We start from the raw sequence: 20033 nt of genomic DNA, 5'->3' as shown, positions 1-20033 counted from the left end.
CCGAGGGCCTGTAACACTACGTTGGGGAACGCCAGAAATTATTTCTGTTTTACTCGATGACTTTCCATCTATTACTACGACCTCTCTGATAGGAAGTCACAAATCCAGTCACATAACAGATGATATTCCATAAGCATGCAATCTCACTACAAGTCGCTTGTGTGGTACAGCGTCAAAAGCCTTCCGGAAATCCAGAAATACGGACTCTATCTGAAATCCCCTGTCAATAGCACTCAACACTTCATGTGAATAAAGAGCTAGCTGTGTTTCACAAGATCAATGTTTTCTAAACCCATGTTGAGTGTGTGTCAATAGACCGTTTTCTTCGGGGTAATTCATAAAGTTCGAACACAATATATGTTCCAGAATCCTGCTGCATATCGACGTTAATGACATTGTCCTGTAAGTGGATTACTCCTACTACCTTTCTTGAATATTGTTTTGACCTGTGCAACTTTCCAGTCTTTGGGTACGGATCTTTCGTCGAGCGAACGGTTATATATGAATGGTAAGTATGGAGCTAATGCATCAGCATATTCTGAAAGGAACCTAATTAATTTTATTACGTAATTTAAGTTGCTTCACTACTCCGAGGATATTTACTTCTCCGTTACTCATGTTGGCAGCTGTTCTTGAATCGAATTCTGGGATATTTATTTCGTCTTCTTTCGTGAAGGCATTTCGGAAGGCTGTGTTTAGTAACTGCTTTGGCAGCACTGTCTTCGATAGTATCCACATTGGTATCGCGCAGAGAAGGCACTGATTGTTTCTTGCCGCTAACATACTTCACATAACAGCAGAATCTCTTTGGATTTTCTGCCAGGTTTCGAGACAAGGTTTCATTGTTGACGCTCGCATTGAAGTCCGCGCTAAATTTCGAGCTGCTGTAAAAGATCGCCAATTTTGGAGATTTTGCATCTGTTTGAATTCAGCATGTTTGTTTTGTTGTTTCTGCAACAGTGTCCTGACCCGTTTTGTGTACCAAGGACGATCAGCTCCGTCGTTTGTTAATTTATTTGGCATAAATCTCTCAATTGCTGCCGATACTATTTCTTTGAATTCATGCCACATCTGGTTCAAAATGGTTCAAATGGTTCTGAGCACTATGCGACTTAACTTCTGAGGTCATCAGTCGCCTAGAACTTAGAACTAATTAAACCTAACTAACCTAAGGACATCACACACATCCATGCCCGAGGCAGGATTCGAACCTGCGACCGTAGAGGTCGCCCGGTTCCGGACTGAAGCGCCCAGAACTACACGGCCACCGCGGCCGGCGCCACATCTGGTCTACACTTTGTTATTAATTTGGAAGGAGCACAGATTGTCTCTCAGGAAGCCGTCAAGTGAATTTTAATCTGATTTTTTGAATAGGTATATTTTTCGAGGATTTGGGGGTTACAATATTCAATCTCGCTACGACAACCCTGTGTTCACTAATCCCTGTATCCGTTTTGTTGCTAAGAGGTGAAGGGTGTTTTCACAACCGTTTTCTATTCGCGTGGGCCGGCCGGAGCAGCCGTGCGGTTCTAGGCGCTACAGTCTGGAGCCGAGCGACCGCTCCGGTCGCAGGTTCGAATCCTGCCTCGGGCATGGATGTGTGTGATGTCCTTAGGTTAGTTAGGTTTAATTAGTTCTAAGTTCTAGGCGACTGATGACCTCAGAAGTTAAGTCGCATAGTGCTCAGAGCCATTTCAACCATTTTTCTAGTCGCGTGGGCTCATGAGCTAACTGCTCAAAATAATTTTCAGAGAACGCGTTCAGCACAATTTAGGATGATGTTTTATGCGTACCTCCGGAATTAAACATGGATTGTCGCCAACATATCGAGGAAATCAAACTCAAGTTTTCTTTGAATCTGTATCATCTGAATTGGGAGGTCGGTAAAAGGATCCAATTATTTTATTCCGGTTGCCAACAATGACCTCTGGCCATACTAACTCACAGGAACGATCGCTACTTCAATTTCGCGACGAGATAAATTACTTGTAACAGCAATAAATACGCCACCGCCAACCGGTTTAGTCTATCCTTTGGGAACGTCCTTAGGTTCTTCGCAAAAATTTCGGATGAGCTTATCTCCGGCTTTAGCCAGCTTTCAATGCCTATAACGATGTGGGCATCAGTGCTTTCTATTAGCGTTTGGAGCTCTGGTTCTTTCCAAACACAGCTACGACAATTTACAACTGCTATACCGCTGGTTCCTGTATCTACGTTCTTCCTGTGTTCGGCCTGCACCCTTTGTGACTGAAGCCCTTCTTGTGTTTTCCCTCAGACCCTCTAACCTAAAAAACCACCCAGTCCACACCACACAGCCCCCGCTACCCTTGTAGCCGCCTCCTGCGTATAGTGGACACCTGACCTATTCAGCGGAACCCGAAACCCAACCACCCTTTAGCGCAAGTCGAGGAATCTGCAGCCAACACGGTCGCAGAACCGTCTGAGCCTCTGATTCAGAACCTCCACTCGGCTCTGTACCACAGGTCTGCAGTCGGTCCTGTCGACTACGCTGCAAATGGTCAACTCTTATTTCATCTTGCAAGCAAGACTGGCAGCCTTTACCGCTTCTGTTAGCCGCTCGAAACCACAGAGAATCCCTGGCATACATCATTGGTACCGACGTGAGCCACACCTGCAGTTGGCTGCACCCTGTGCTCTTCATGGCATCCAGGAGGACCCTTTCCACACCTGGAATGACTCCACCCGGTATGCACACGGAGTGTACATTGGATTTCTAACCCTTCTTGTCAACCAAGTCCCTAAGGGGCCCCATAACGCGTCTAACGTTGGAGCTCCCAACTACCAATAATCCCATTCTCTGCAATTGCCCAGATCTTGCAGGGTGAGATGTTTCCTCTGAAACAGGACAGGCGACAGCATCTGGCTCAGCGACAGTGTCAGCCACAGACAGCATCTGGAACCTATTTGACAGACAAACCTGGGAGGCTTCAAGTGCGGCCACCTGTGAAGTCTTTCGCCACCTGCTACGCCCCAGGGCGACCTCCCACTCAACCACAGGTGAGGGGTCAACCTCAGTGCGAGCAGTAACTGAGCTGGTCACCGGTGAGGATCGATCGGAGGGATCGGACGTGCTGGACGTCCGTTGGATCCCCACGGCTGGCCCACAACAGTGGTGCCCATCCACTGCAGCCTCAAGCTGTGTAACCGAAGCCATCACAGCCTGAAGCTGCGAGTGAAGTGTCACCATCTCGGCTCGCATCGGCACACAACCATCGCAGTCCCTGTCCATACTAAAGACTGTGGGAAACTAAACTATGCAGATAAACGGACTATCTGTACGTGCTGCGCAACTCTACTGTAGATCCTGACGAAAACGCAGGAACAGTGTCTAATAAATTAGATTAATACGCAAAGATTCAAAAACATAACTACTGAAGCACTCAGGTGAAACCAAATAATTCTCCCCTGATTAGGAACTTGTAATATGTCACAAAATCGATTTACTTTCCGACGCAAACGAAAACGCGAGAACTGTGGCTATTAGATATTAAATAAACTCGCAGAAACTCAAGAAACTAAACTATTAAATCACACAGACGATATTATAAAATTCGCTCCTAGTTAGGAACTCGTACAAGTCACAAAATCGGTTTCTTCCCTGTTGCTACTTGTGTCTCAGCCGGCTACTGCTGCCTGACTGATATAGAGACTGTATAGACACTAGGATTGTCTTGGAAAGTTTTAGTATTTCTTCCATGGAATTATTTAAGTTCATAAAAAATCATACATAGGTGTGTAGATACTTTCGATCAAATAGCATACGCGTAATGTGGATCACACAGTGCACTATCATGCAAATAAAGGGTGATGAATTTACACAGTGTCCATATGGGGCTGGAGGATATACTCTTGTCAAAATCCGATAACGTGCAGATACTGTATGAGTACTAAGCATAGCATAATTAAAGGTGTAGCAGTAAGGCCTCTTTGATTTTTGCTCTGGTTTTAACGGAAGAATATGGGGAATAGTGGTACCACATGGCAGTACCAAAAAAAGAAAGAAAGAAACAAAGTGGAAGCAGGGGTAATGTGGACAATCTCTTTGGCACTTCCTCTAAATGATGACGATAATAAATTATTTCCTCCTCCATATATCTTACAAAATGACTGCAACAAGGAATTGGAGCTACTGGTAATCTGAAGGTTTACTGACAGACATCCTTTCCATACACCTTTCGCAAATGAAAGAGGGATGGATGTTAATTGATGTCCGCAGCTCGTGGTCGTGCGGTAGCGTTCTCGCTTGCCGGGTTCGATTCCCGGCGGGGTCAGGGATTTTCTCTGCCTCGTGATGACTGGGTGTTGTGTGATGTCCTTAGGTTAGTTAGGTTCAAGTAGTTCTAAGTTCTAGGGGACTGATGACCATAGATGATAAGTCCCATAGTGCTCAGAGCCATTTGAACCATTTTTTTTGGTTAATTGATGGTAATAGCAGTAGTTCCGTCTTCAGAACTATATGTAAGTAAACCTCTTTTTGCAATGCTTCGGGTAGGTGGCTATAATGAAAGATATGTATAATCAGTGAGGGAAAACCCAGCATGCAATCTGTTGGAGATCTATGACCTTGGCAGTTGTCATTGCAGTCCCTATGCTGTTACTGGACAGGAGTTTTGCACTCTTAAAATTATGTGACCAAAGTATGCGTTTAGCTCTATACTGGTAAGAATAGTATGTCAAGATACTGGAATGTTAATGTCTCATTCTTGACATTTAAGAAATCATTTGACAAAAGTTATAATGTATGACTGACGGTTCTACATATGTGCAGTGCAAGTGTCTAAATCCAGCATGCTGGTCTTGGTAGCTCCAGGGTGGTCTAAGGTGGGATGATGTCAAAGGCAGATGCATATCCGAACAGAGTGTGAGGGGGGGAGGGTAGGGGTAATGAACTTGCACTTGTGAACTCTTATCGTGGATGTTACCAAATTCAGTGAGACATAGATAATCTTGCAGTCGGTAAAAATGGCTACTGTGTAGGTCTTGCTATGGAATAAAATATGTCATGGTGATGGTAGGAGGGAAATCTGTTACCAATTTCTGTGAGACATAGATAATCTCACAGTCGGTAAAAATGGCTACTGTGTAGGTCTTGCTATGGAATAAAATGTCATGGTGATGGTAGGAGGGAAAGCTCGTTAGAGATTAGAAAACGGTGCTGAACTGTTACTGTTGACATGTGATCCTTTTAATAAAGGCTATTACGCAACAATACCTCAAAATGAAACACAGTGCATCACAAATCCAGGAAGCATGTATCAGATTTGCCTATCACGACAATTTTTTTTTTTTTTAATAATGCAGTTCACCCAGTAGATAGCTCTCATATTAATGCTGGCTAGTGGTGTCCATGTGCTTTTGATCAAACAGAGCATCGCTAAAATGGGTGCAAATTCTCGAATAAGTTTTTTGAGTGTCCTCTCTGAGTGTTAACGTTTGTTTTAAGACTGCTAGTCCCTCGAACAGTTGGTGCATCTCTCATGCATGCATAAGTATGTAATAGGCCTTCTGTCTATATGCCCACTGCTACTACCTCTTGTTGTGGGTAGAAGCCTTCCCCCACCATCGCCTTTCTATTACAGTCATCTAAGAAGTGCTGGATGCATCCCTCAAATGCCAAACAATAGTAGAAGTGTTTGGTGGCAGTGGTGAAGGCTGTAAATTGTGATGCATGCTGCACAGAGTCAGGGCAGCACTAGTCGAGTGCTGTGCTCATGCAGGATGTGCATGGTCAGTGGGGGAGATATCCAGTATTTTACCTGCTTTTAAATGAAGCTGTAATTGCTGTGCATCTTACCACAGTGGTAGAAGAACAAGTGTGGGGTATTGGTGTCATTTAGTGATGTACACTCATACTCATAAATAAGGATAATGCTGATACGTGGTGAAACAACGCTCTGGTGGGCGGTTTGCTGGATTAAATCACATCAGGGTATGACCATGTAGCGCATTTGACCTCCGGTCGTTGCACGGTGGTGCTGGCAGCAACCCACATATGCAGAGGTGTGTCGGTGTTTGTCAAGAGTATGGTGCAGCAAGTAAGTGTACAGATTTTTCAGACATGCTAATGGTGACTGTGTGTTGAAAATAGTTCAAAGAACGTTATAACGTTATGAGGGGTAGATCACTAGGGCGACAGGAGGCTGGTCAAGCACAGCAGGTAGTAGCATGGGCCCTCCGTGTGCCACAAAGTGTGATCTCAAGATTATGGCAACAATTCCAGAAGACAGAAAACATGTCCAGGTGCTACAGTGCAGGACGACGTTCACAGTGTACAACACGAAACACCACAAGAAGACTGATATCTCACCATCAGTGCCGCACAGAGTACTGCAGGTAACCTTGCTCGGGACCTTACCGTAGGCACTGGAACAGCTGTCTCCAGACACACAGTCTCCAGACGACTGAAGAGACATGGTTCATTCGCCCGGAGACCTGCAAGGTGCATTCCACTGACCCCTGATCACAGTAGAGCCCGTAAAGCTTGGTGTCAAGAACACAGTACATGGTCATTGGAGAAGTGGTCCCACGCTATATTCACAGACGAGTCCAGGTAAAGTCTGAACAGTGATTCTCGCCTGTTTTTCATCTGGTGTGAACCAAGAACCAGATACCAACCCCTTAATGTATGGAGATCATGGTTTGATGGTGTGGGTGGGATTATGATTGGTGCATGTACACCCCTGCATGCCTTTGACAGAGGAACTGTAACAGGTCAGGTGTATCAGGACGTCATTTTGCATCAGCATGTCCGCCTTTTCAGGGGTGCAGTGGGTGCCACCTTCCTCTTGATGAATGATAACGCACAGGCCCCACCGAGCTGTCATCGTGAAGAGTACCTTCAAACAGAAGATATCAGGTGAATGCAGTGGCCTGCCTGTTCTCCAGACCTAAACCCCATCGAGCACGTCTGGGATGCTCTCGGTCGACTTATCGGTGCACTTTTTCAAACCCCTACACCATTTCAACAGCTCCGACAGGCATTGGTGCAAGAACGGGAGGCTATACCCCAGCAGCTGCTCGACCACCTGATCCAGAGTATGCCAACCTGTTGTGCGGCCTGTGTACGTGTGCATGGTGATCATATCGCATATTGACGTCGGGGTACATGCGCAGGAAACAGTGGCGTTTTGTAGCATATGTGTTTCGGTATGGTTTTCTCAACTTATCACCCATACCGTGGCCTTACAGATCTGTGTCGTTTTTGTTCCGTATATGCCTATGCTATTAGCGCCAGTTTTGTGTAGTGCCACGTTGTGTGGCATCACATTCTGCAATTATCCTTAATTTATGAACATGAGTGTATATATCTTAATGTATAAATATTCCGACCATTACTTACAAGTCCAGTATAACCTTATTGTATTAGATTCCTCTTAGACGAGCTGATCATGATATCATTGCTTAACACACTAATAGTGCAGGGATAAGTTCCTGATAGTGAATGTAGACTTGATATATAGCAAGAGAGTATTTGGTTTTAAATAACGCACATTGGAAATTGTTTAACATAGGATATCGGTGCAACTTCTTTAAGTATCACAGTATGGTGAGTGTTTAACATTTAAGATCTCATATTTATGTATGAGGCTTTAGAATACTGGAAGAAGTCGACAAAATTGCGATATAACAATGACGAGAGGCGGTCATATGTTGGTATACTTGCAGAAAATATATAACAGGTGTGTATCTGTTGTTAAAAATACGTTGCAGAAACTGTTTATATTGTTGTGTTAACATATTGTATTAGCATGATACTCTGCTGCAAATTCCAACTATCACCTGAATTTGCTGTTGATCAACCAGTGTACGGAGAACGAACGCTAGATACACCTCACGAAGCAAGGTACCCCAGACACCTGTGTTTTGCGGAGGGAGAGGGTTTGATGGTGTGGAGAAGTCAAATCTCACCAACAGAAATGCTGTACACAAGTGGAGAAGGGGAGTTATCCATTTTAGATCATAAATTATGGTAATTAAAGTTAAACTAAAAGCATTTTGTCATAAATGAGACATGCATAAACATAAGAGCACAAGTGGAATACTTGGTAGCCATACTGGATCATAAATTATAACCATAAAAATGGCAGTTATAGAGATTAGACTAAAAGCATTTGTCCTTTAATTAGATCCTAAAAACCAAACTAAGAGCACAAAGGGACAGGTTTTTATTTTAGGGTCATAAAATACGTGTTTTTTTTTAGATAAGGGTCATTAAATTAGGTTAGGCAAGTGGCTGGTTTGTGTACACAATGAAAACCATGCCCCCACTGTTCCAGCAGCGGCACACCTCCACTGCTAGGGCAGCTCACTGGTACACTACGAACTCTGTGCACTTACAGAGTACAGATTTACACTATGTGATCAAAAGTATCCTGACACCCCGAAAGACGTACGTTTTTCATATCAGGTGCATTGTGCTGCCACCTACTGCCAGGTACTCCGTATCAGAAGCCTCACTAGTCATTAGTCACCGTGAGAGAGCAGAATGTGGAACTCACGGACTTCGAACGTGGTCAGGTGATTGGGTGTCACTTGTGTCATTCGTCTGTACACGAGATTTCCACACTCCTAAAGATCCCTAGGTCCACTGTTTCCGACGTGATAGTAAAGTGGAAACGTGAAGGGGCACGTACAGCACAAAAGCGAACAGGCCGACCTCGTTTGTTGATTGACAGTGACCGCCAACACTTGAAGAGGATCGTAATGTGTAATAGGCAGACATCCATCCAGACCATCACGCAGGAATTCCAAACTGCGCCAGGATCCACTGCAAGTACTATGACAGTTAGACAGGAGGTGAGAAAACTTGGATTTTATGGTCGAGCGGCTGCTCATAAGCCACACATCACGTTGGTAAATGCCAAACGACGCCTCACTTGTTGTAAGGAGCGTAAACATTGGACGATTGAGTAGTGGAAAAACGTTGTGTGGAGTGACGAATCACGGTACACAATCTGACGATCCGTTGACAGGGTGTGGGTACGGCGAATGCCCGGTGAGCGTCATCTGCCAGCGTGTGCAGTGCCAACAGTAAACTTCAGAGGCGGTGGTGTTATGGTGCGGTCGTGTTTTTCATGGAAGGGACTTGCACCTCTCGTTGTTTTGCATGGCACTATCACTGCATAGGCCTACACTGACATATTAAGTACCTTTTTGCTTCCGACTGTTGAAGAGCAATTCGGGGATTTCGATTGCATCTTTCAACACGAGCACCTGTTCATAATGCACGGCCTCTGGCGGAGTGGTTACCCGACAATAACAACCTTGTAATGAATTGGCCTGCACTGAGTCCTGACCTGAATCCTATATAACACCTTTGGGATGTTTTGGAACGCGGACTTGGTGCCAGGCCTCACCGACCGACATCAATACCTCCCCCCAGTGCAGCGCTCCGTGAAGGATGGGCTGCCATTCCCCAAGAAACCTTCCAGCACCTGATTGAACGTATGCTTGCGAGAGTGGAAGCTGTCATCAAGGCTAAGGGTGGGCCAACACCATACTGAATTCCAGCATTACCGATAGGGGCGCCACGAACTTGTAAGTCATTTTCAGCCCCGTGTCCGGATACTTTTGATCACATAGTGTAGATATAGGTAACTTGGCAAAGATTTGAACTCAGCTCCTTCTCTATGTCATCTCTTAGAGATAAAGTCACTGAAGAACTTGTGGCAGCTATTGGATAAATACATCGTATATTTACTGTTTTGTATTTGTGAATGTTTTTCCGAATTTTAACTTTTTAAGAGTATCTTTAGTTTAAGAACTTTTCTAGTTATGTTTTTTGGATACATAGTATGCCAAACAAGCTAGCGATTAGGCATTACTTTGTTCTGTAGCCTTCTTGATATCATGGTTTCATTCTTCCATTACGCTAAACTTTTGAATGCTAGTGAATAGCATGAATAATCTGCCTGCACCTGCGTAGTAACATGTGGCATGTAGTCGATGTTCTCCAGGTGAAAGATTCCGATGGCGATGGAAGATTTGTTTCAGTGTGGCCTAAACTCAGAAGTGGCATTATTCAGATTTAGTTAAAGCTGAGGGGTTAAAAACACAATCTATACCATCAGTCATGGGAAATGTGTTGTAAGTGGATTTAATGATGTAAGGATCACCAATAAAATCTGAATTATACTTTCAGAAAACTTTGTAAATTGTAAGACGCCATTTAGGAGCGAGTACGTGATCTTCACAGACAATGCAAACAGGATGTCAGATTCAAAAGCTGACAAGCTCAGTTGCCACTATCTTCCATATTTCGGGAGAAAACTTATTCGCAGTAACTACTTTCAAACCTTACCCAAGCTGTATGTCTGAAATTTTGGAACTGACAAGAGACTTATTTCTTTTTACAATTGAAAATAGCTGCTCACATCGGTAAGTACCCCCTAGCACGGAAATAATTTAATGTCCAAATTTTCGAGCACTTTCAAACCTGGAAAGCAAATGTTTATGAAATTTTGGTATGCCAACTTCACTAAATTTTGTCTTCACACTTGGATCACACTGAATCTCAATTACTGCAATTGGCATTTGATTAGGTACCGATTCTACATCAGTGTTATAAATCGAAGAGAAAAAAAACCTTGTTTTCCCGTATCAGTGCACACTTCCGTTTTCTTAAAGAAAACACTGTTGCTCTACGGGCCTGACTGCAGCAATTTCTGAAGGAGGAGTCTGCAAAACACCTCAGTTGCATCTCAGAATTTCAGAATTTGGGCCTGTTGTGGTAGTCGTCTACCAAAATATTTCTTCAGTAGTAAAAGCGCTTGGAGAGACTAATGACTAGGTAAAGGAATTACAAATAGAAAGTTTACAAATGTGGAAGTCACGATGAATTTTTTTATCCACATGTTCCCTTGGTTCTAAGACTAGTACACTACGTGTCTTAGCAGTTAGCTAACAGATGATTAGAAAAAAATCATAAAGTTCTGACCTAATTTCAACATCAGTCCTAGATTAAATGTCTGGTTAACAATGCTCTCATCAATGCAAAAACCGAGTTTCATTTTCGCTTGTACTGCTGGAACAAACTAATTGTATGTTAGGGGGTACTTTAATGTAACAGGATCCTCCCCCTCTCCCGCAATCGATATATACTTGTTATTCTGTTTGTGAATGTTACACTTGTAGAAAGGCTGTGCTTGCAAATGCCCCAGTTTCTCTTCTTTTCCCGTCATTGTCATTGCGCGAGGTGTCTGTGGAATTAACCAATCAATGGAAAAATGCTCCTTTCGGAACACAAAAAAATGTGAATATGTTCCTGTTTATTTTAAAAAATTGACTGAAAATTGGAGTGCCAGCTGCCTCATTCTACCTTCCTCAGCACGTTTAAAAATTTTCCAAAAAGTTTTGACATGCCAAAATATTCGCTCGTTTTTTTTAACATGTAACTCCCCTCACACTCCTCTTACTGTAAATCACTCATACCCACTGGTCCATCGTTGCAATTTGCTCACACCCATCATCTCCGGTCACATAACTTTATAAGACTCATAGGAATAGGAGCTTTGTAAGCGACTTGCTTCGTGGATGATTTGCACTTATTTATGATTCATCCAGCGAATCTAACTCTCTACAAATTTCGTCGCTATAGATACTGCATATATTTTAAGGAAAGTTAGTGTTTAACGTTTCATTCTTGTAGATAAAAATAATCAGCTGGGAATTATACAATAACATATGTTAGAATTTGTATATTGTGTTACACCTGGTTGATTACTTTAATCTTAAAGATTATGGTCAAACGCCAACTGTGAACCCTCAGGTCAGAAGATGATCATTACATATGATTGAAACTAGTTATCAATCATTTATGTCATGCAAATGAGATTGTTAAAACGAACTTCCTTTTCGAGCAGACGGCTTTTGTTTCGGTTCTGATTGTGTTTCACAGCAAACTTTTTATCATACGAGTTACTTCTGCATTCGCCGCTCTCCTTGAATTTAAGCACAGAAACTTCCAGAGATATGTAGGTAGAGTGTGCCCTTTCACTTTCAACGAATGGTCTATGACGACATATTCATATGAGAGGAAAGAGTTCAGTACATTTAATGTAAAGAATTACCTACAAGGAAGCTTTGTGCTCCATCCGTGCCACATTTGATACTACCTGAAATAAATGGCGAAAATTAATTCTTCAGTAATAGTTTGACCGTTTTAAAAAGAATAAGCAGCATTGGTGCACCATTTGTTACTGTTGATGAGAAATGGGTTCCCTACTTCACACAAGAAAGGAAACACCAGCCTCATAAGTCGGTGAAAACCGGCATCCTTGTACGAAATAGGTCGCAGTCGGTTATATCTAGCAGGAAAAGTTATGTCAAATGCTTTTTGGGATGCAAAAAAGATTCTGCTTAGTGGTTACTTTGCGAAGGGTAAATCAATAATTGTCAAATACTATACAAGACCTATGGATAACTGAATAGTAAAACGAGATGGGCTGCAAAAGAAAAGAAAATCATCTTTCATTAGTGTTGGGACGAGACGAAACTACAGTCGTTCGGACTCAACTGTGGGTTCTTTGATTGTTCTGAGAGGGGCTCATCAAACTAAACCACATGAAATATTTTTTCATTGTATTACATAAAGGAATAAAAGATTTGCTTAACTTTGACACAGATTTTTGCCACAGGATTGCTCGATAAGTTACAACTGTTATTGACCATTAAAGCATCACTTGATGCCCAGATTAACAAACTGTTCTCTTCCAGTACAATGTTCCACATTTGAATGAACAAGTCCATCAGAAACTTTAACTATCACGTTGGTCCTATATTATGATGGTGACTCCTTGAGATGAAGGTCATGAACTGGGCAGAACTCTTGCTAGCTCGACACTATATTTATCTCAGCGTGATATTGCTGCTATACTAAAGGGAAGGCGTGATCTTTAGGAGCACCTCCCATACATCGTTTCGGATTGCAGTGAGTCCAACTAGGAAAGTATAAATGTCCACGATGATGCTCTTTGCGGCAGACAAATCTGAGAGATCTTAGGTAAAAAAAGTTTGAGACTACTCCTCACTGGTGAAATTTGACATCCTGTGAGTTCCACTTACTTCGATACCTAAAGAATTTTGTGGTCGGAAGGTGTTTATGGAATTTAATGCAACTTACACACCAGTGGCATCTGTCGACGACGCCACAGGTCCAGTACCATCAGCAGGCTTGGTATCGTCAGTGGTGCCAATGTGTGATCTGGCATCCCTCAAGGCTGCACTATCCACTCTCTGCAGGTCTTCTGAAAAAAAGAAAAAAAGGCGATGTTTCAGTGTTGAACAGATACTGCAATAATTCCCCTGGAAAGAGACTTGACTTACGATATTTACTACAGTGCAGGAATGTGGGGATGCCGCTGACGAAAGGAATTCTATGTTCAGAGATTTTTGGGGACTCATTCTAAAATATTGTATCTGTGTGTAAATAATCACTTCCCCAATATATTAACGTTTGTCAAACCGTGTACCCGGAATACAATAAGGGATGATACCCATCTATACAAGGCCGTAACATTCGTCTATAGTGCTGGTTCGACGTTGGAGCATTGTAGTGGCCGCGACCTATCTGTACAGGCGGATCGACGTCTTCTACTACGAGCCGCACTGACACTGTACATGCTGTTGCATCAGCTTCGATTGTCCAGAAACCATTACTGCCTCTGTAGAATTGTCTAATTCGATCCCTGTGTGCAAAAACACACAGAACTAATTCACAAACCTTGAAAGTTGCAAACTTACTCAGTGCTCTTCACCAGTCCTAGCCGAATCGTCAATGTAACGGTATATTTAACGGGCAATAGAAACTGTACGTTGCCCGCTAAGTGAGTTGCAGCCACAATAAGTGAAGTGTTTCCTATACTTCAACCCGTGAACACTGATCAGTCAGAACATTGTGACGACTTACCTTGGCGCAGATAGCAGCGCCAGCGTTTCGTGACATGGAATCAATGAGCCTTCGTAGGTTGCTGGAGGGAGGCGGCACCACATCTGCACACACAAGTCACCTAATTCCCATAAATTCCGGGGAAAGGAGCGATGAGCTCTGACGCCACGTTCAATTACATTCCGGATGTGTTCGATCGGATTCAGAACTAGCAAATTGGGGAGCCAGCACATCAACTAGAGCTCCCCACTGTCTGCTTCGAACCACTCCATCACACTCCTGGGGTTGTGACGTGGCGTCTTACCTTGTTGAAAAATTCCTTCAGGAAACATGATCCTCATGAAGGGGAGTACGTGGTCTGCAACCGTGGCCGTTATGGTGCTCCACTGCACACATGGATGCCCACGTGAATGTACCTCAGAGCATAGTGAAGCAGCCATCAATTGCCTGTCCCGTAGTACAAGTGTCAAAGAGCTGTTGCCCTGAAAGACGACGGATTCGCATCCTCCCATCGGCATGGTGAAGAAAGCATCGGGATTCTTCAGACCATGCAACGCTCTACCACTGCGCCAAGATCCAGTGTCTATGGTCACGTGCCCATTTCAGTCGTAGTTGCCGATGTCGTGGTGTTAACATTGTCACATGCATAGGCCGTCGGCTGCGGAGACCCAGCGTTAGGAGTGTTCGGTGCACTTGTGTTCAGACGCACTTGTGCTCTGCTCAGCATCAAATTCTCATGTTAGTTCCATCATAGTTCGTCGCCTGTTACAGTCTACCCAGCCTACGACGTCCGACATCTGTAATGACGGGTGGCAGCCCAACTCCACAACCTCTGGACGCGGTTTACGTTGGTTTCACCACGTGCTGAAGACACTCACTACAGAATTCCTCCAATATCCGACAAGCCGTGCAGTTTCAGAAATGCTCGGGCCGAGCCTCCAAGCCATCACAATCTGCCCTTGGTCTAACTTAGATAGTTCGCATGGCTACTCCATTCTACATAAGGGCAGCACGCTCACTGATACTACATGCACTGTGCGTGTGTCTGACAAGCAGTCATTCCCCGCCAGGTGACGCTGCTATCGCCTGGACGGGTTTATGTCGGTAGTGTATCGATGGTCATAATGTTCTGGATGGTCAGTGTACCTCTCCCAGAAGACAAAAGAAACGACACACCATGAAGGAATTGTCCAAATGGGACGGCAGTCAGTAGATCTGATGTATATGTACAGACAAAAGAATGATTACAATCACAGAAAAAAAGGATGATTTATTCAAGAGTAAGAGCTACACGAGCTGAGCAAGTCAATAACGCATTGGTCCACCCTGTCTATTACGCAAGCACTTATTCGCCATGGCATTGATTGATAAGAGCTGTTGGATGTCCTCCTGAAGGATATAGTGCCAAATTCCGACCAGCTGGCGCTTTAGATCGTCAAAATCCCGAGTTGGTAAGAGGGCCCTGCCCGTAATGCTCCAGACATTCTAAATTGGGGAGAGGATCGGCGACCTTGCTGGCCAAGATTGGGTTTGGCAAGCATGGAGACAAGCAGTAGAAATTTCGCCGTGTGCGAGAGGTCATTACCTTGCTGAAATGTATGCCAAATATGGTGTGCCATAAAGGGCAACAGAATGGGGCGTAGAAAATATCGTCGACGTACCGCCGTGCTGTAGGGGTGCCACAGATGACAACCAAAGTGGTCCTGCTATGAAAAGAAATGGTATCCCAGACCACCACTAATTATTGTCGGGACGTATGGAGGGCGACAGCCAGATTGAAGTCCCACAGCTGTCCAGGACGTCTCCAGACTCGTCTTCGGCGTGGAATCTCATTGAGTGGAGTAGAATTGTCTTGAGTAATGAGTCCCTCTTCGAAGCCTAAATGACCAGAGGAGTATGTGATGAGAATGGTAAATCTTGTTGTCGTATGCTTCACGAAGAGGGTGTAAATGACTTATTACAGCAGGATAATGCAAGACACCACCCTGCAGTTCACATCACAAACACCTCGAGGAATATACAAACCCTTTACTGGCATTGCCAGTCTCCTGATTTAACACTGGACTCGCATTCGTGAGGACGACGGTTCAATCCCGCGCCCGGCCATCCTGATTTAGGTTTTCCGTGATTTCCCTAAATCACTCCAGGCACATGCCGGGATGGTTCCTTTGAAAGGGCACGGCCGACTTCCTTCTCCGTCCTTCCCTAACCCGATGAGACCGATGACCTCGCTGTTTGGTCTCTTCCCCCAAACCAACCAACCAATCTCCTGATTTATCATCCATAGAGCGTGTCTGGGATGTGATGGGAAGACGTATACTTTCAAACCAGCCTCCATCTGGCATTGTTCGTCAGCTATGTGCTTCAGGCTTGCAAGTAATTCCTCAACATGACATTCATAGTCTGTTTGCTTCCATGCTATAACAAATGCAACAGTATGTTCGTGCGCATGAGGATTACACTTCGTATTGGAGTTGGTGATGGACATCAGTTAGGAATGAAATAAAAGTGTAACCTTTTAATATACACTCCTGGAAATGGAAAAAAGAACACATTGACACCGGTGTGTCAGACCCACCATACTTGCTCCGGACACTGCGAGAGGGCTGTACAAGCAATGATCACACGCACGGCACAGCGGACACACCAGGAACCGCGGTGTTGGCCGTCGAATGGCGCTAGCTGCGCAGCATTTGTGCACCGCCGCCGTCAGTGTCAGCCAGTTTGTCGTGGCATACGGAGCTCCATCGCAGTCTTTAACACTGGTATCATGCCGCGACAGCGTGGACGTGAACCGTATGTGCAGTTGACGGACTTTGAGCGAGGGCGTATAGTGGGCATGCGGGAGGCCGGGTGGACGTACCGCCGAATTGCTCAACACGTGGGGCGTGAGGTCTCCACAGTACATCGATGTTGTCGCCAGTGGTCGGCGGAAGGTGCACGTGCCCGTCGACCTGGGACCGGACCGCAGCGACGCACGGATGCACGCCAAGACCGTAGGATCCTACACAGTGCCGTAGGGGACCGCACCGCCACTTCCCAGCAAATTAGGGACACTGTTGCTCCTGGGGTACCGGCGAGGACCATTCGCAACCGTCTCCATGAAGCTGGGCTACGGTCCCGCACACCGTTAGGCCGTCTTCCGCTCACGCCCCAACATCGTGCAGCCCGCCTCCAGTGGTGTCGCGACAGGCGTGAATGGAGGGACGAATGGAGACGTGTCGTCTTCAGCGATGAGAGTCGCTTCTGCCTTGGTGCCAATGATGGTCGTATGCGTGTTTGGCGCCGTGCAGGTGAGCGCCACAATCAGGACTGCATACGACCGAGGCACACAGGGCCAACACCCGGCATCATGGTGTGGGGAGCGATCTCCTACACTGGCCGTACACCACTGGTGATCGTCGAGGGGACACTGAATAGTGCACGGTAATCCAAACCGTCATCGAACCCATCGTTCTACCATTCCTAGACCGGCAAGGGAACTTGCTGTTCCAACAGGGCAATGCACGTCCGCATGTATCCCGTGCCACCCAACGTGCTCTAGAAGGTGTAAGTCAACTACCCTGGCCAGCAAGATCTCCGGATCGGTCCCCCATTGAGCATGTTTGGGGCTGGATGAAGCGTCATCTCACGCGGTCTGCACGTCCAGCACGAACGCTGGTCCAACTGAGGCGCCAGGTGGAAATGGCATGGCAAGCCGTTCCACAGGACTACATCCAGCATCTCTACGATCGTCTCCATGGGAGAATAGCAGCCTGTACTAGTGCCGACATTGTGCATGCTCTGTTGCCTGTGTCTATGTGCCTGTGGTTCTGTCAGTGTGATCATCTGATGTATCTGACCCCAGGAATGTGTCAATAAAGTTTCCCCTTCCTGGGACAATGAATTCACGGTGTTCTTATTTCAGTTTCCAGGAGTGTACTTTCTACGATAAACATTTCAAAAAAGTTCGATAAATATCGGAGTGGTGCTTCATGGTGTAACACGATCGATTTCCGCCAGTTTATGAGATGAACTACTCCAGTAGAAGATCGTAGGATTGACTGGCTCGCTCTGACGATTTGCGGAAGTCAGGACAGAGGTTACAAGAAGAGAGTCAGCGCTGTACTGAGATATCGAGTTACCACACATCATTTACCGCCGACAGCTTACCGTGGGACTTATATAGTGTAGAGCTGGAGCCAACTGGGACTTTGAGAGACATTCTGTGGCGTTCAGTGATGAGTCTCTCTACTGTTTGTGGCGGTCTGATCGAAACTAACGTGTCCATAGATTAACTTAGTTAAAAGTCACAGGAAGCAGTAATTCTCTGGACTGATACATCTCCAACTTCTCGAACCACTGTGACAGGAGATATTGATATGACAACGTGACTGATTTGGTAATTATTTAATGGGAACCGAATGCTCGCGAGTATGTGGCAGGAATGGCAAATCCTTTAGTCATACCCTTCATGATCAGAGCACCAAATGACATATTCGAACAGTGTAATGCAAGACCCCACGCTGGAGTTCACACCATAAGACCCTTGAAGACGTCCTCATATTTTGCTGCCCCTTTTAAGCCCATTCTTTGCTCGATAGTGTCTTTAAAGTTCTTATCACGCCTTCTTTGCCCCAAGTCTCTCTTTCTTGTTTTCCCCTAGGCGTTAACTCTGTACGATGCTTCTGGACCAAAAAACTGAAGGGAAGTTCTACAGCGATTATAATTTTTGCCCTTTTATACCGAGGACTCACATGTCAACACCAATGGGCTGATAATACCAAAAACGCCATGTTTCTGAACAAAAATTTTCTGTCATCTAACGAAAGAACGATATTAATACTGCAATATTACCCTCGATGCACGAGAAATAAAAGAAAAATATAATAACGAATATTTACAAAGGCATTTCTGCAGTAATATTGGCTCAAACCGCTACCTCTAAAAGTTTTTGTCGGTGGTGAAAACAAGATTCACTGGTAAAACGAGGTACTGCCTCAGGGTGCTCTACAGGCACAACTACGAATTAGTAATTGTAATTGATGCATCCATCAACAGATGGAGTTCTTTGTTCATCATATACTGAGGGGGCTCGAATTACTAGCAGGGCCCACGATACCACTCTTACCCGTTCTGCGTACTGGTCTTTTTATGCCACTAGGGTGGTTTCCTGTTGTATGAGGTGGTTTGCAAACGCGGTATGTGTATTTCCACATTTCAGTGCCACAGTTCTCCAAAAAATCCTATCCTAAAATTTATGTGCGTCTTCCACACACACACACTGAATGACATTCATCGAAGGTTGTTTACATATGTCTCTTTCACTGAATTTATCTGAAGTAGCGCAGGGTGTTTGTAATCTTGCTTTTGCCGGCCGGAGTGGCCGAGCGGTTCTGGGCGCTACAGTCTGGAACCGCACGACTGATACGGTCACAGGTTCGAATCCTGCCTTGGGCATGGATGTGTGTGATGTCCTTAGGTTAGTTAGGTTTAAGTAGTTCTAAGTTCTAGGGGACTGATGACCTCAGAAGCTAAGTCCCATAGTGCTCCGAGCCATTTGAATCATGCTTTTCAGTGTCATTATGAATCATCTTAAAGATGTAACAGAATATTTCTGGCCTCTTATGTATCTGCGAGTCTTGTCTTTTCTTTCCAATAACTGATTGTACAGTACTCCGGATGAACTTTTCGGAACAGATATAGATCGTTCACATGCATTCGGTGTCTTTTCCTTTTCAATAGCAAAATCCGCAATGCAGTACCCGTCTCCAAGCACACAGGCTTTGTGGCATCTATAGATTCTCACTTCTTTGATCCCGCCAAAAACCAACGAAGGGAATCGGATGCACTGTGGCCAAACTATCAGCCGATGTTATCGGGCGATTTCTGGCGACGGTTCGGCTAAAGCCGATATGTCACCAGCCGAAGTTGAAGCGCGGGCATTTGCAATCAGAGCCTGAAATCCTCTGTTTATTGCAGTACACGGACCACTTTGGTTTTGTGCAAGCTTTACTTGCCACACGCTGATTAGTGTAACTCGTCTTTTCAACTGCATTCCATACGGACACCTCCGAGGACCCTCAGACCAATTAACTCTCACCCTCCCAGAAACAAGTTCGCCGCGTAATTAAACAAGTGGGTGATT

The 20033-nt window shown here is 44.8% G+C and overlaps 1 protein-coding gene across 6 annotated transcripts in view; it reads right to left on the bottom strand.

The window, feature by feature from the left end:
- Positions 1-20033, bottom strand: part of LOC124546302 — a 343143-nt gene that overhangs the window by 102027 nt on the left and 221083 nt on the right. For 2 of the 6 annotated variants that reach the window (XM_047125026.1, XM_047125029.1), the window contains exon 2: positions 13142-13265. In XM_047125026.1, the coding sequence (XP_046980982.1) occupies positions 13142-13265 (124 nt within the window). Of the gene's footprint in view, positions 1-13141; positions 13267-20033 lie in introns of those variants that run through there. The other 4 variants (XM_047125028.1, XM_047125030.1, XM_047125027.1 and 1 more) reach the window with 3 other exon arrangements.

This window comes from Schistocerca americana, chromosome 1 (genome assembly GCF_021461395.2).
Source record: "Schistocerca americana isolate TAMUIC-IGC-003095 chromosome 1, iqSchAmer2.1, whole genome shotgun sequence".
In the NCBI taxonomy this organism is placed as follows: Eukaryota; Metazoa; Arthropoda; class Insecta; order Orthoptera; family Acrididae; genus Schistocerca; species Schistocerca americana.
Note: the sequence above shows the minus strand (reverse complement) of the source record. Positions and strands in the feature narration are given on the sequence as shown.